The sequence below is a fragment of the Aulonocara sp. 'chitande type north' Nkhata Bay genome, linkage group LG12 (genome assembly GCF_057382095.1).
Source record: "Aulonocara sp. 'chitande type north' Nkhata Bay isolate Kocher_YH1m ecotype deep benthic linkage group LG12, A_spYH_male_GT1.1, whole genome shotgun sequence".
Taxonomy (NCBI): Eukaryota; Metazoa; Chordata; class Actinopteri; order Cichliformes; family Cichlidae; genus Aulonocara; species Aulonocara sp. 'chitande type north' Nkhata Bay.
The window spans coordinates 25,760,704-25,774,978 of NC_141355.1; the positions used below are offsets into that span (position 1 = coordinate 25,760,704).

Consider the following 14,275-nt stretch of genomic DNA (forward strand, 5'->3'; position numbering starts at 1 on the left):
CAATTATCGTGTCACATTTGGCTAGCTGAAAATTTATTCATGAACGCATGTACCTCAGTGACTGTCACTGTCTATCACTCCTGTCTCAGTCAGTTTCAATCATTCAGAAGAGCCATTGCAGCAGCTGCTCCCCATTTGTTGTATAACAAGCAAAACTGATTTGTAATGCAGTGATTATGGCTCTCAAATTACCCATATCATATGGGTTTTTACTTTATATATTATATAGCATATTTACTTGCCATGTTTTTGTCTATTTTAAAATGCCTAAACTTTGCTCTTAACTCCGGGGTATTGTCAAATGGTCCAAGTAAAACATCTGTGTAACTTGTTTATGCAGACGGTGTTATCTGGGTGGATACTTCCTGTGGGTGTCAGGTGATTAACACAAAATAAACACAAGTGTAAAGTAAAAGCATGGTGATAAGGAAGATAAGTTTTGGCAAAAAGCTAAGACAAAGACAGTCTGAAAATACTGTTGCAAGCATCATGAGTAAGTTACCAGTAAGCTGAAAGCAATGAGAGAAAAGAACAAAGCTGTGATTAGGAGAGTCATTTGTGAATCAACTCTTGCAACAATATGAAGTTCACAACCTTAGTTTTTTTGGTCACCATAACATAAAAATTGTTTAGATATTATCACTGATTAAATCGAATTCATATTATGTCTACAGTAAGCCAAGAAAAATGATAAGTTCATTTACCTACATCTTTACTATGGCCTCGGTGACACAGTCCAAAGGTTAATGACCACCCATCACCTATTGATCACTAGATAAAACTATTCTCCAACTGGTTGGCAAGTGGTTGTTGGAGGTTTCTGGCTGTTGCTGGGTGAAATCAGTCACAAAGAGCATGTTGCCAGAAACAAATCCTTGTAATTGCTTTGGTCACGAGCAGATTTGCGTGGTTGCCTTTAGTTTGTATGGAAAGTCGTCGTCGACAAACACTTACCAAAACCATTCGCCAAGTGTGAGTGAAACTGGAAACAGTGCAATGCAGTTGCACCTTTTGGAACACCTTAGTTGTAGCAGCAGGGATGGCAAAACTATTACTATGAAAGTGAGCGTTCTCAATTTCAGGTTTGTGCGGCACTTTCACTGTGTGCAGTTTCACTACTGCTCTGAGAGTAGTTAACGAGTGTTTTGAGACAAGTCTGTGTTTGCTATACAAACTATGGGCGACCGCAGCAACCTGCCTACAATCAAACCAATCACACAGAGGTTTCTGGTGTACTGATGTGTACTTCTTTGTAACAGTATTAACTTAGCAACTGCTAGCAAACACTCACCCACCAGTCATGAAATATGTATAAAACGTGGATGTTGCTTGGAAACATTAACGCAATGCAAAAGTGTACTTGCATTGTATATAAAGGCCAAGAAATATCTCATAAACAGGACTTTCACAAGTCAGTGCATGACATCACAGCAACTACATCCATACTGTCTATGAGCAATACACATTTCTAACTGCATAACTTTTGCTCTTTAAAGCATTATGAGCCCTTTTTTTTATTCGGTTGAACGTTTTAAATGATGTGTAGGGAAAGATCTCAGTTTAGATATAATGCTTTCGCATTTGTACCCTGTGAGACTTGGTTATCAGTCTATGAAATAATATTATTGCAATGCTTAACCAAGGAGGTGTGCACGCAATTCAGGATGACTAACAAAGCAGCCAAATTAATAACAGCTGGATGTTTACGTGCGGGCGAGGATGAGAGTGCCAGTTGCCATAGGAACAGTAGTGTCTCCCACTCAGCTCAATAGCAGAGCAAGTGCACACTGCAGATCTATTATTGCAGATGATGCATTGATTGGCTCATTGATGGGGCCGTCAGGCAAGCCGCCGGAAACATTTATCTTGACCACGCGAACCTCATACCTGACCCTCCCGTTTCCTCTCTGTCCTGGCATTTCAATTTTTCTCTCTCTTGCTATTTCTATGCCAAAGCTGATTTTTTCATGAATGAGTGAGCGTAGACAAAGGAGAGAGCAAGAGCATCAACAAAAGGCAGTTTCAGCTATATAATGACAGCTTCTTTTCTTCCCTTCAGTGAATATTTGCACCTGATACCCTATATTTAACAGCACACAAATACAGTTTAGGTTGTAGCTATTCTCAAACAGAAATTTAGATTTGAAAAATCGCAAATTAAATATAACTTTAAAAATGTTTTCCCTTGAGTGTGTAAGCACTGGCCCTGTGGAGATTCATCTTCCCCCAGCCGTCATCATGGAGAGTCCTCCTCCATCCAGCACCACAGTCCATTTGTCCACCCCTGCACTTGCCTAGTGCATGCTGGGAGAATGGCAATCTGGGTAACAGTACTTTTGGCATTTACCAGACGAAGGCGTGTTAATGTGGGCATGGAGAAATGCCAAAGGTCCATGGCTTTTTGACACAGACTTTTCAGTTAGAATAGCTGAACAAACTTTATTACTGAGTCAGAGATCTAAACTCCTTGAAGTTCAGATCTTGTTACAGCAAGTTGACATTCCTACAGCGATATTAGGGAAAGACAAGAGCTTCTGAAGAGCTTAAAGAATACACAGTCCTCTGTATCGAGCAGTTTTACTGGCACTTAAGTGTGTGGGCAAGTTATGACAATGTGAAAGGTGCAGCACTGAATCAAAGCTTTTTGTATCAACAATGCTGAATCGGCTAGATTCAGTGACTCTGACATATATTTACATAAAAATATAAGATTTATATTATGTTTAATCTTTGCAGCACATGAGCAGCTTCAGCACAACTCTACAAAGGCAGGTTAACATTAAAGTGTGAACTTGTTGAGCAACCCAGCCCCACTTCTAAGCGTGTGTGCATGTGAGTGCCGTACAGGATTTGCTTTGTCCATGTGTCTCCAATGTGAATCACCGGATTGAAATGCTGCTTTGAAGCCTCGGGAGTTTCCTCCCTCCACAAAGCAGGGCTGTGTTTCAACACTTGCCACACGTTGCAGATCGTTACTAAAAGCTTTCCACACTTGGTGACACTAACACTGCTTTCCTTAAGTACCCTTTGAGCCGTGTGTCTGTATTATTTGGCATGACAGAATCATGAAGAGAGGACCACACTTTTCTTTTAATCTCACGCAGTGTGAGCAGTACAGCAACCAGTCAGTTTGCTTTTTAATTTGAATTTTATTTTGTATTTTTATTTGGTCGTATTGTATTACTTAGCCGGATTGTACTTTTACAAACTACTGTGGCAGCTTTTGAAAAAAAAATCACTAAGCTGACCTTCAAAATGACAGCTTGAGGTGATAGCTGGAACAAATAAAATTGCGAGTGACTCAGCTGTAACTCCCAGACATGTTGAAACTTTGCAAATGTAAGAATTTTAATATGAGAAAGGGACTTTCAGAAAGCCTCACAGCACATCCGTTTATGTGCTGGTATGGATGGAATTTTTACTTAGCGATACCAAACCATAATTATCTCCCAACCCGATGCATTTCAGTGATCATGTGTAAAACCACAATGCTATAATGAAACGGATGCGAGGATGCTGCAGGACTTTTGGACGAGCTTTAGTTTCCACAGGAATTGCAACCAAATGCCTGTAATGCTGGTGACAGAGACAGGTCTGACTGTTTGTGCTACCCTAATCAACGGTCTACAGAAAATCTGTATTATGTATCGTGTTTTATGTGGTAATGCCATAGAGGGTATGTGAAAGATAATGGTAACCACATGTTTGAGGACAAGAGAGCACACTTGTAACTAATTGGATAATGCTTCCATGGACACTGCATGGGTCCGTGCCAGACCAAATAATTCATGGTAAGTAATAGACGATTAAAATACCACAGTTTCACTCCCCAAAACAGAAGCACAGGCTTCTCGGATGGCATCTTAGTGGAATTAGCTACACGGCAAGTCAGTTTTTTGGTAACACAGTTGCATTAACAGTGACTGAAGCTAATGAGAATCTAATGACAGCAAAAGTTTATTTATTGATTGATTTCACTGACCAAGATGTGAACATCTCCTGCAGAGTTGGGTATTTTAACATGAAAGTCTACAGGGACTGAGCTGCTTTTAGAGGAACTCCAGTTTTAGGAAGTTGCGCTGGCTTTATTTCTCACCCCCAGAGGTTGCCCCTCTTTTAATGCAGGCTCTAAAAGCAATTCAGTCCCCACAGGCAGAAGCGAATTGAATCATCCCAGTTAATTGTGTGCTATTTTCTGCTAGCAATAGTGGATTAAAACTTCTACGTGGCAGAATTTTTCATTTCAGATAAACCTCTTGCAGATTTTAAAACTTTTTTCTGTTAAGTTCCCCCCTTTTAGTTTCATCCTTTCCCTCTTGTCAGAGGTCTGCCCACACATTCATGTGATGTGTTTGTGGAAATCACCAGCAAGTCACATTCTCTACTGACATCACACAGGAGGATGCTGGCAGAGTCAGCGAAGACGTAAGACAATCTGTCCTCAGAAAGGGACCCACAAGAAATAAAATAAAAAATCAGTCACTGAAATATAATGATCAGCCTGTGATGCTCATCCACTGCATGTGACAGTGTACGACAATCCAACAGCCTTGTTACGCAGGCTGTCTGCAGTGGTTCATCTCGGTTCATTCCAGTATAGTTAGTCTGACACATGTGACTAATATCTGAATAAAGAACCCCCTCCCCATGTAATTATGTGGTAATTAGATGCATTTAATAAAAGATGAAGCTCAAGCATTTAACTAATAGAGTGCGTTTGAGAACAGGAAGAACTGCAGCAGGCAAAATTATTATCTTGAGGAAACTGTGAATGACTGGATAGTATAGAAAACTGCTGATTTACCAGTTGTGTTACTGGTTCTGGTGAAAGGTTAGATCTTTATCAATACCCTTATTGATTACTAATGCATGTTTTTAACATCAGAGTAGAATTGGTAGAAACAGGCTTACATGTGGCTAAAAACATTTTGCATGTGATATGCATTTTACATGAAATTACACAATTTAGTACCGGTTTTTGATTCCCGTCTCTACAACATGGTGCAAGTGAAAGAAACTAACCTTTGTTGGAATAAAATACAAGCAGCGATCCAGTGATGTTTGCTTTTGCTCATGAAATCTGCCTTTATCCTTCTTACATTCTCTGAAATTGAGCTGGACAACTCTGTGATCCACGAATAGAGCAGAAAGTTTTTTAGACTCAAGAAGGTTCTATTTTCAGCCAGAGTAAAAGACCTTTTCCGAGAGTTGATTGTAGGAAATTATAGGATTCAGATGGGAGAACATGAACGTCACTCTGCTGAGCCACTGAATGACCACTGCATCGTGCAGGGTGACTCACTGGGAACATTATACGTCTTTGAACACCTGAAAGAAAACCAAACATACTGACAAGCAGTCACGTGCACACAAATTTTTGGCATGCTTGAGCACACTCAGGAAGCACATTTTCTTAATAAGATTACAGTAATTAGCTGGAGTTTGTGCTGTCAACTTTGCAAGTATGACTGCTGAGCATTGCTCATCGCTCTGTTCAGTAATGTAGGCTACAGCAGAGAATGGGCAAAGCTACAGTCATCCCAGCTCTTTCTACAGTACATCTGTTTTTGTACACATAGTAGGAGGAGGAGCATTGACATTTCATATGCAAAGGCTTTCTAATCCCTCGAGTGCATCCCAGTGTGTACGTGTAAGAAAGAGTGCTTTTCTCTTCAAGCAAAATATGCCTACCATCACTTTTAATACTAAACTGACTCATTCTTTGGCCTGCAGAGAACTTCATCATAGACGCTGAGGTATAAAGATCGCCTTTGTCATTTCAGCTTAGACTCGTTCCAGAGCTAAGCCTGCCCGCGTGCACAAGACTTTTCCCACCGTCAACGTGACATAGCAGAGTAGCAGCTTTGTGTGGGTGACACTGAAAACTAGCAAGTCTAAACATTTTCCCTCCAAACAGCAGTGACACTAAGAACATCAAATAAGCTTGCACTGCTTTCCTTTTTGGTCTCTGCAAGGTTAAGTGCTTTACTCACAAAAAGCCAATGCAGCTAGTCGGGTAACATTTGCTGACTCACTGGCAGAATCATTTATATGTATGATCTAGCCACCATAACATCATCCACTTTCAGGACTCTGCGTGCTGACCCTTCAATATTAGCTTGATGGCCGTCAACATGTTGGATTTTTTGGAGCAGGTAGTATGTTTCAGTTAATTTGAAATAGCATCTGTGCTTCAAAATGGATATGCTCCTAACTAAACTTTAATAAGAGCAATCAGAGAGCTCAACTCCCCACGATGGGTAAGGGCTTTACCAAAACTTTGATATTTTTATTAGTACAATGGTGTCCGCCTGTTATGGCATCATTGTCACATGACAAGGCATAAAAAAACAAAAACAAAAACAAAACATGTGCTGTATAGTTGTCACCTTGCTCTTTCGTTTGTTATTTTTCTTGATATGGTATTTTGAAAGAGAAAAAAAGGTCAAGGTCAACTTTGACCTTGGGCACTAACAATGAAGGTCAAGGTCAAAGGCTTAGCCTAGTTACTCATGTCGCCCAAATCATAGTATGTCAATGTGTAGTGAAGTTTGAAGATCATCCATAAATAATGTAGGAAATATAAAGTTTTTACTGATTTTCACATTTCATGTGACCTTGACCTTGACCACCAAAATATTAAAAAGTTGTTAGTAGCATCTACCGTCACACAAAATTCAAATGCGATATCTTGAAAACTGTGGATGCTAGAATGCTAGCAAATAGACAAACACGTGGAATAGATTACACACTCCCTCCCTTCGGGATGGGACAAGGCTTAATAAGGTCCAGGGGCCAGAATCAGCCTGCCAACTATTCCAGTCCAGCCCAAAAGACAGCTTTGGACAATGTGAAGAATGTTTTGGCCTTTTTAAAATGCATCTAAATAAGTTTACAGATTTTCCCAAGAACTTCCCCATGGCAGTTCATACTACACTAAAGTAATTAAGTAATAAGTAAAAAAAAACAACAAAAAAAACGGTAAATGACAGAAAAGTTTTTGTTTTTTCACTACTATATACTATAAGTCTTCTTTTGTTTGTTTGTTTTTTATGTGTTCCCAGTAAAAAAAAAGAAGAAGAAGAACATTTTCTGTGAATAAACAATTCTTTTACTGTTCTTTCACTGTGATGAATGAGGAGTGAATCTAGCCAGGAGATCAAGGGATGCTGCAAATTCATAGGCCTGTGCTATAACTAAATTCAAAAGCGTCAGTATAACTTGAAATCACAATGTCGTAATATGTAAGTGTTTACTGCGGCAAAGGAGCTAAACAGAATGTCTTTTGCAGCAAGTGAAGTCATTTCCTGCTCAATATTTAAGATGCTTTTGCATTGGCTTCATTTTTCGTCCCCACGGGCTGTCGCATTGTTTTCGATCAAACAACCTCAGAGTAAGTGCCCTTCTACCTCTACCCTGCTAGCAAAGAGTTACCATCCTGTTGTCAATTTAGCTCTGCCCAGTGTATCCATCAGACAGAGATGCTGCACTCATGTTAAGATGTTAGGACCAGCGGTAAATGCCCTTGAAGAGCAAAAAAAACTTTACATCGACAATGGGATCTATTTCTGTCTGACAGATGCATCCATTTCAGAGGCCATTAATGTAAAAAAAAACCACACACTCAGACCCGGAGGTGTCGTCATGAATAATTCCTGAGCAACTCTTGCAGGCTACTTCCTGTTCTGGTTCTGTCTGTGTGGGTATGTTTATGCATGAGGCATTCATTATTGAACTCTGAAGAGCACAGATATTCTGAGATAGCATCCAAAGGGATGACTCAAGCGTCCATGTTCAACTTCCATCATTACATAAGCCGGGAAGGTGAAGAGGTGCTCAGCAGACAGCTAAATCAAATACTCGCGGTGGAGAACAAAGAGAGAGCAGCGAAAAGCCTGACCAAAAGACACAAGTTACACAATTTTATCACAACTGTGTGATGACACGAGCTCTGACTCTCAACGAGGAGACGCCGTGGCAGGTGTCTTACACGCGGCCCTCATCGATTTCCGACTCGAGCAAAATTGGTCGGTGCCGGCTTGTTTCTATGGTTACAGCCAGTGAACGTGAAAGGATGTCCAAGAACCACTGAAGCCACTTTGCCTTAAAAGCTGTGATGCAATCGCTGACATAGTTGGGCCAGCTCTTTCGTTTTGCGTCTCGCCTCGTAGCTTTACGTCACTGTCAGTGTCTTCTCTCTTTCTCTTCCTCTGAACAATCCAACAAACCCATGTGTTTCTGAGACAAGGCCAGCCATATTGCACAGTCACTCATCTTTGCCGTCTTCCATTTATCACTGCAGAAGAAAACTCAGCAAATGAGAGGCCTTGAACCACCGTATAAACAACTGCGCTGTAAACACAACCTCTATCAACCCATCTCTCTCACTGCACCCATTTCCTGCTGCAAGTTTAAACATAGGGAAGATAAAATACTTGCTTTGACCTAGGCCCCTGCACAGATATGGGCATAATTAGCTTGAATCTAATTCTCGCCACACTGAACAGGAACCGCTTATTTTCTTATGAAACAAGGGCAGCCCCCGCTCCCCCAAGTATGTTTGAGAATAACCCTAATACATGGCATGTCCCTAATCTATTATTAAGGCCACTCTCAGAAAGAGTAACGGCATGAAACATCTTAACATCTTCAGGGAGTTTGAAAATAACAACAGTGAAAGGTCTGCACTTGTATACTGTCTTTTAACGTAGCAAGGCTCTAAAAATCAATTTACAGCACTTCACATTCACCCATGCACATGCACGGCAGTGGGGTGAAGCTTACATTCAACCTACTGGCTGATGTTGGGAACATCTTTGACTGTGGCCACACCCCAAAAAAAGGACAAGTACTCTTTTTTTTGATAGAAAAAGCTTGTTTATTAAATAAATAAATACTGCGCTTTTTTACACAATAAGTTATGCAGGACATTTTTTACCCAGGTGACAATGGCTCTTAAGGGATCCTCAGAGGATGTATGGTACTAGTTTTTTAGTTGTTTTTTTGTTGTTGTTTTTTTAACGTCATTTTCTCCTCCTGCCCCCTTCCCCCATATCACCCCTTTGGTTCTCAACTTAATAAGCTGAACCCATCTGTCAGTAAAGAGAACAAATCACAGTTTTTAAAGTTAGTGTGACATTACACCCTTCCCACTCAGACACACACTCACTCGTACACACAGCCAAACTCTGTAGCATCCTCACATATTAGCCAGTAATTCCTTTGCACTGGTGAGTTGGCCGCGACATAAGCTGTACAACATTTACATTATTCCACAGTCAGGCTCTGACATTCAGAGCATCAATATATGGATTCCCTCTGGATTAATTCAGCTATACTCTATACAGTGAAGCTGGTGCCAGCCCAGCATTTCTCTCTACTTCCCAAATATCCCTCTTTCCCCATCCCCATAAAACACTTGGGGATCGCATTCGTACCAACATACGCCCTCCTTTCTCTCCTTCCAACAATCCACATACAAGTCAGCCCTTTTCCATCCACAGTTATTGTGCTACATTTCAGTTTCTCAGTCTTTCAGTCTCTTGCTTTTTTATTTTTTTCCACACCTCGCACTGGTGCCCGAGTGATTATGACACCGCACAGCTGGATTAATTTACTCTGCTCAAATCCATTCTTGAAATCCACTCGTCTTCCATGGATTCTTTCGGCATCCTCATTCCACCGCAGTAACACGTTCGGTAGGTTTGCTCGTCTGTCCAGCACACGCTCTGTGTGGGTTTAGCTGCATCTCTGCAGAAGCATGTTGAGGGAATACACCATGCGCTCCCGCAGGTCAGTAGGGCAGCCAGACTTCAACAGGGAGCTGAGTTTGAAGGTTTTGGAGACGCGGTCTTCGTTAATGTATGTCAGCATGTACTCCTCCCTCTGGCAACACAGGATGATCTTGGTGTGATCGTGGTAAAAGTTAACCTTTAAAGATAAAAACAAACAAGAAAACTGATAAGTTTGGAGAACAATCTTTTTGTCTATTTGATTTGTGGTTTAAAGCTCCTTGATGCCATGCATCGCACTTGTAACTACGCTTCTACTGAGCATGCCCAGCAGCAGCTATGCTCCTGTGATAATGTGTGTTTACCTGGAAAGTGCCGTCATTAAACAGCATCATGAGGGCGCGGTCTGACTTGAGCCACTGCAGCAGGTAAAGTCTGGGCATGTGTGAGTCTGTTATAGTGCCAAGGTCCCCGCCCTGAGAAAGCAAAAGAGTAGCACATCAGGTTTAGACAAGCTGCAACGTCTCTAAGGCTACAGGGTGTGGAAATACAAAAGGAACATAACAGCAACATAACAATTTTTTTAAAAATGGATAAAGGAGTGGAGGAATAACGATTTTTTACTTACATCCATGAGGTTTTCCTCCATGTAATGGGAGAAGTACTTAAGCACAGTGACCTGCCCGACAAAGTGTTCAGGAACCTCACAGGTGGGAAAGACAGAGCGCTGGCCTAGCTCTGCGTAGTAATGGATGGTCCTGAAACCCAAAATAAAACAAAAAAGATCAGATTCGGTTAGATGACATTTTTGAAAGATTTGACACGATAACCGCAGCATGCTTAGACAAGTTAATGTTGTGACTAATAACTTTTAAATTTAAGGGAGGGCGTTGAGAAAGAATACATACTTTCGGTCGGGTAGGAGGCTCATGTGAGTGCCATTGTTGAAGAGAACTCCCACGGTGTGATCAGATAACTGGTATCCAAAACCGTACTTGTTGGAGTAATCCACCCATTTAGTCACCCATTGAAGACTGCAGCTGGTTGAGCCCTGAGGAATGTCACTGGCTGCAGGGTGAACAGAAAGAGGAGGAGGGTTAGAATACAGTTAAAGGTATAATGAAACAGTGAGCTTAAGTGCACTATTAATTGCAGCTAAGGCATGCATGTAGAGGTCAAGGCTTTGTTAGTTCACTCACCTTTAGGCATATTCTCCAGACACCCCCTCAGCACACTTGCAACAGTCTCAGCCACACTCCCTGTCGTGCTGTCTTCCAGGCCTTTTGGAGCAATAACAGGTGCTCAGTCAGCTTGACATGACAATGGTACTAAACACTCTAGCTATGGCAGCAGCTCTCTGTAACACTGATTTCTTTTCCATAATACATCAAAAAATAATTCCAGTCTGTCTGCGCTCTGTTAAACGTGTGGGTGAACTTACATTCACTACTGCTGCTGCAGCTTCCCAGACTCCCCCTGACGATCAGACGGATGGTGTCTTGCGTCGTCGGGGACTGGCTCTCTGTTGCCGGGGCAACGGGGCTCTCGGCAGATGGCGGAAGTAGACTTCCATTCTGAGGTGGGAATGAGTGACGACAGGGTTTAGAATCTGTGAGTTTAGATCATCCCTTCCTACTATGACTCAGTGATCACCCACAGATGCAAAGAGGTTGGCTTAAAGGTTGAAAATAAGTGCTTTTAGCACTTCGGGAAAAATGTGCTCGTTATAAAGTTTTGGCACAGCTCCAGAATGACTCACTGGATTCTCCTCAACGTGATATCTCAGATCTATTTAACTGCCGTTATGATGAATCTACCTGCAACATCACCCACACTCTTGCAAATATCCTGTCTTCAGTTCTTACCTCAGACACCTTTTTGCTGTGCTGTTGGCTGATGGCAGTTCTCTCCAAGTCATGCTGCAACTTGTAGATCTCCTCTTCCTCTTTGGTTAACTTATCTATGAAGGACAAAAGGAGTGCAGAAAAATGAGAGGATGACCTCCATGACCAGCCTAAGGGTGATAAAATGGGTCATGCACACTCAGTTAACGCTAGGTGTAATGATGCCCGTGCTTCGAGCATAAATTCAGACTCAAATACAAACTATTAGTGTGACAAGTAGTATACTGAGAACTTAAATGCTGTTGCAATACTCACTCAGAGTCTCGTAGTACTTGACCTTGTCCCTCTTCCCACCAAACAGCGCAGCAGCAGCTTTCTTGAAGAAACTCTTGGCAGGGCTAGAGATGTGGAAATCTGGTGCTGAATGGCAGCAGCTAGCAGGCAGACGTTCTGGACTGAAGCCCTGTGAAGAACCAAAGTGGGTCATCTGGTGGGAAGTGGGGGGGGGGGGAGTGTAATTGTTAAACTCCTACGCTGTGACATTTACAGTGTTCAACATAGAGTGACATAGATTTGGCAATCGTGTCTAACCTGTGTGAAGAAGTCATGCCTCAGAATGTGGTCCAGGTTGGGCCTGTCCTCTGGCATCTTGGCAAGCAGGCTGGCGATTAGCTGCTTAGCCTGTGGTGACAGGGACGAGGGGAGGGAGTAGCGGGCTTCTCTAATACACCTGTATGTCTCCTTCAGGTTGGTGGTTTCGAAAGGAGGTCTGCCCAGCAGCATAGTGTACCTGGAGGAGGATAGAGGGCATTGAGTGAGGGAGCTATTTATGCCATAGGAGATGCATGGGTAGTTTATCACACATATCACATATTTCTAAGTGAAAGTAGTAAGACAAGAATAGGCCTGTCCATAACACCCGATGCCAATATAGATAGTTTCTTAATAATTCATTACTAAACCTTTTGAAGTTCCCTAATGCTAAATTTATAGATATCCGACTCACATTACACAGCCCAAGGCCCAGATGTCTGATTCACAGCCGTGGCCCTGCTTGTTGAGAACCTCAGGGGACAGGTAGTTGGGAGTCCCGCAGATCGTCTTCCTCCTGTTTCCCGCTGGCTCCAACTTGGCAGCCAGACCAAAGTCCCCGACCTTCAGCTCCATCGTCTCGTTCACAAAAAAGTTACCTGTCGGGAAGAAAGGGAATGAGATGATGAACACTTGATATTCAAGCCAGGATCAAAGCATGAGCACAGCAAATGTAGAGGTACAGACTGAGGTTTAGTTACAAGGAATGATGTTCTCCCTGCACACAATGAAAGATTATGCACAGCACTGTAATATCACTAACCAAGTTTCAGGTCTCTGTGAAGGATTTCCTGTTCATGCAGGTACTTCAGTCCAGACACAATCTGTCTCAGGTAATAACGCACCTCTGGCTCAGTAAGCACTTTGCGGACCTTCAGGATATGGGCTAATGACTGCGGGAAAAAAAACAAAGCATAGAGATGAGAATAATTATAGAGCTTTCCCAAGATATAAGCACTGTCCTCTGTGCAGAAAAGCTTATCACACTTGACTACTTCCCTTAATTTCAAACCCCGTGGTAACACATTAAAGTTTTCTACTTTCGACAGTTAATTAAAACAGTAAAGCTCTTTATAGAGTGGGGCACATTCTGAATACCAAGTAGTGCCTCGCTGGATTTTGGGTGCAATGCAGGTCTTGTTCACATTAGAAACACGGCGGCAGTAAAGTCATTTCAAATTTACCATGTGGAAAAAACAGCACTTACTTTCCTGCTGCAGTACTCCAGCAGGATGTAGATGTTCTCCTTGTCCTCAAAATGGTGATAAAAATGCACGATGTGTTTATGGTGTAGTAATCTGTGCAGCTCAATTTCTCTGTCAATCTAGCGAAACGAAAGACAAAACATGTCTTAAATATATATATATATATAAACATATAAGTTGAACATCACTGCGCTCAAGGATCGGAGTTGCGCGCTTACCTTTTCCCGTTGGTGAGGTTTGGAGACGCGCGCATGAGGGATGATTTTGGCTGCGTAAACTTTGCTGGTGGAGAGGTCGGTCATCTCATAACATTTAGCAAATCCTCCCTGGAAAAAGGAACAACACTGTTAACATGTTTTGTCTTCGGGTTAGGTAAATCCCAAGGGGGGAAAAAATGTTTTTAAAGAAAAGAAAAAACGATGGAATGCTTGCGCTACCTTTCCCAAAACTTTTCCACGGCAGTAGCACTTCCCCGTGGCAGGATCAGTGATTATCCTGGCCATTTCTGAGGGTGCACTGCGCTCATCCATTTTCTTTCGGCGAGGCTCGCAGGACCTCTGCGTGGATTCACACATGGTGCTGCCGTTTGTCTGTTGGTGCCCGGCGCTTCTCTGTACTTCCATCAGTTATAGGTCTGTCGTACAAAACTCAGAATGGATCCCGGAGAGCTCGGCCAGGAGTCTTTATACTCTGGCGCTCAACCCTCCCCCTGTCTGCCGCCCTCTCTCTGACGTCACGGGCATGAGAGAACGGGGGTCTGGCTGTTATCGATTACCTCACATGTACGTTTGTGTTGGTGGTGGCACAGATATGGAAATATGTAAAGCGACGTGCGAAACTTTGGTTTTTTAATAAGCATTATATATATGCTTATATATATGCTTATATATATATATATATATAT

General features: G+C 42.1%; 1 protein-coding gene across 2 annotated transcripts; it reads right to left on the reverse strand.

Annotated features, from left to right (window-relative positions):
• Positions 1–8,854: 8,854 nt before the first annotated feature.
• On the reverse strand, positions 8,855–14,033 carry plk2b (polo-like kinase 2b (Drosophila)). Of its 2 annotated transcripts, none has more exons than XM_086314632.1 (14): positions 13,809–14,033; positions 13,590–13,697; positions 13,374–13,490; positions 12,930–13,059; positions 12,582–12,765; positions 12,167–12,365; positions 11,891–12,038; positions 11,597–11,691; positions 11,173–11,305; positions 10,931–11,011; positions 10,640–10,799; positions 10,360–10,489; positions 10,097–10,207; positions 8,855–9,930 (listed from the first exon to the last, which is right to left on the reverse strand). In XM_086314632.1, the coding sequence occupies exons 1-14, from the start codon at positions 13,992–13,994 to the stop codon at positions 9,739–9,741; spliced, it is 1,974 nt and encodes a 657-aa protein (XP_086170758.1). In that variant the 5' UTR covers positions 13,995–14,033; the 3' UTR covers positions 8,855–9,738. The 2 variants fall into 2 exon arrangements, with proteins under 2 accessions (XP_086170758.1, XP_086170757.1); XM_086314631.1 differs by having other exon boundaries at positions 11,891–12,062.
• Between the last annotated feature and the right edge of the window lie 242 nt (positions 14,034–14,275).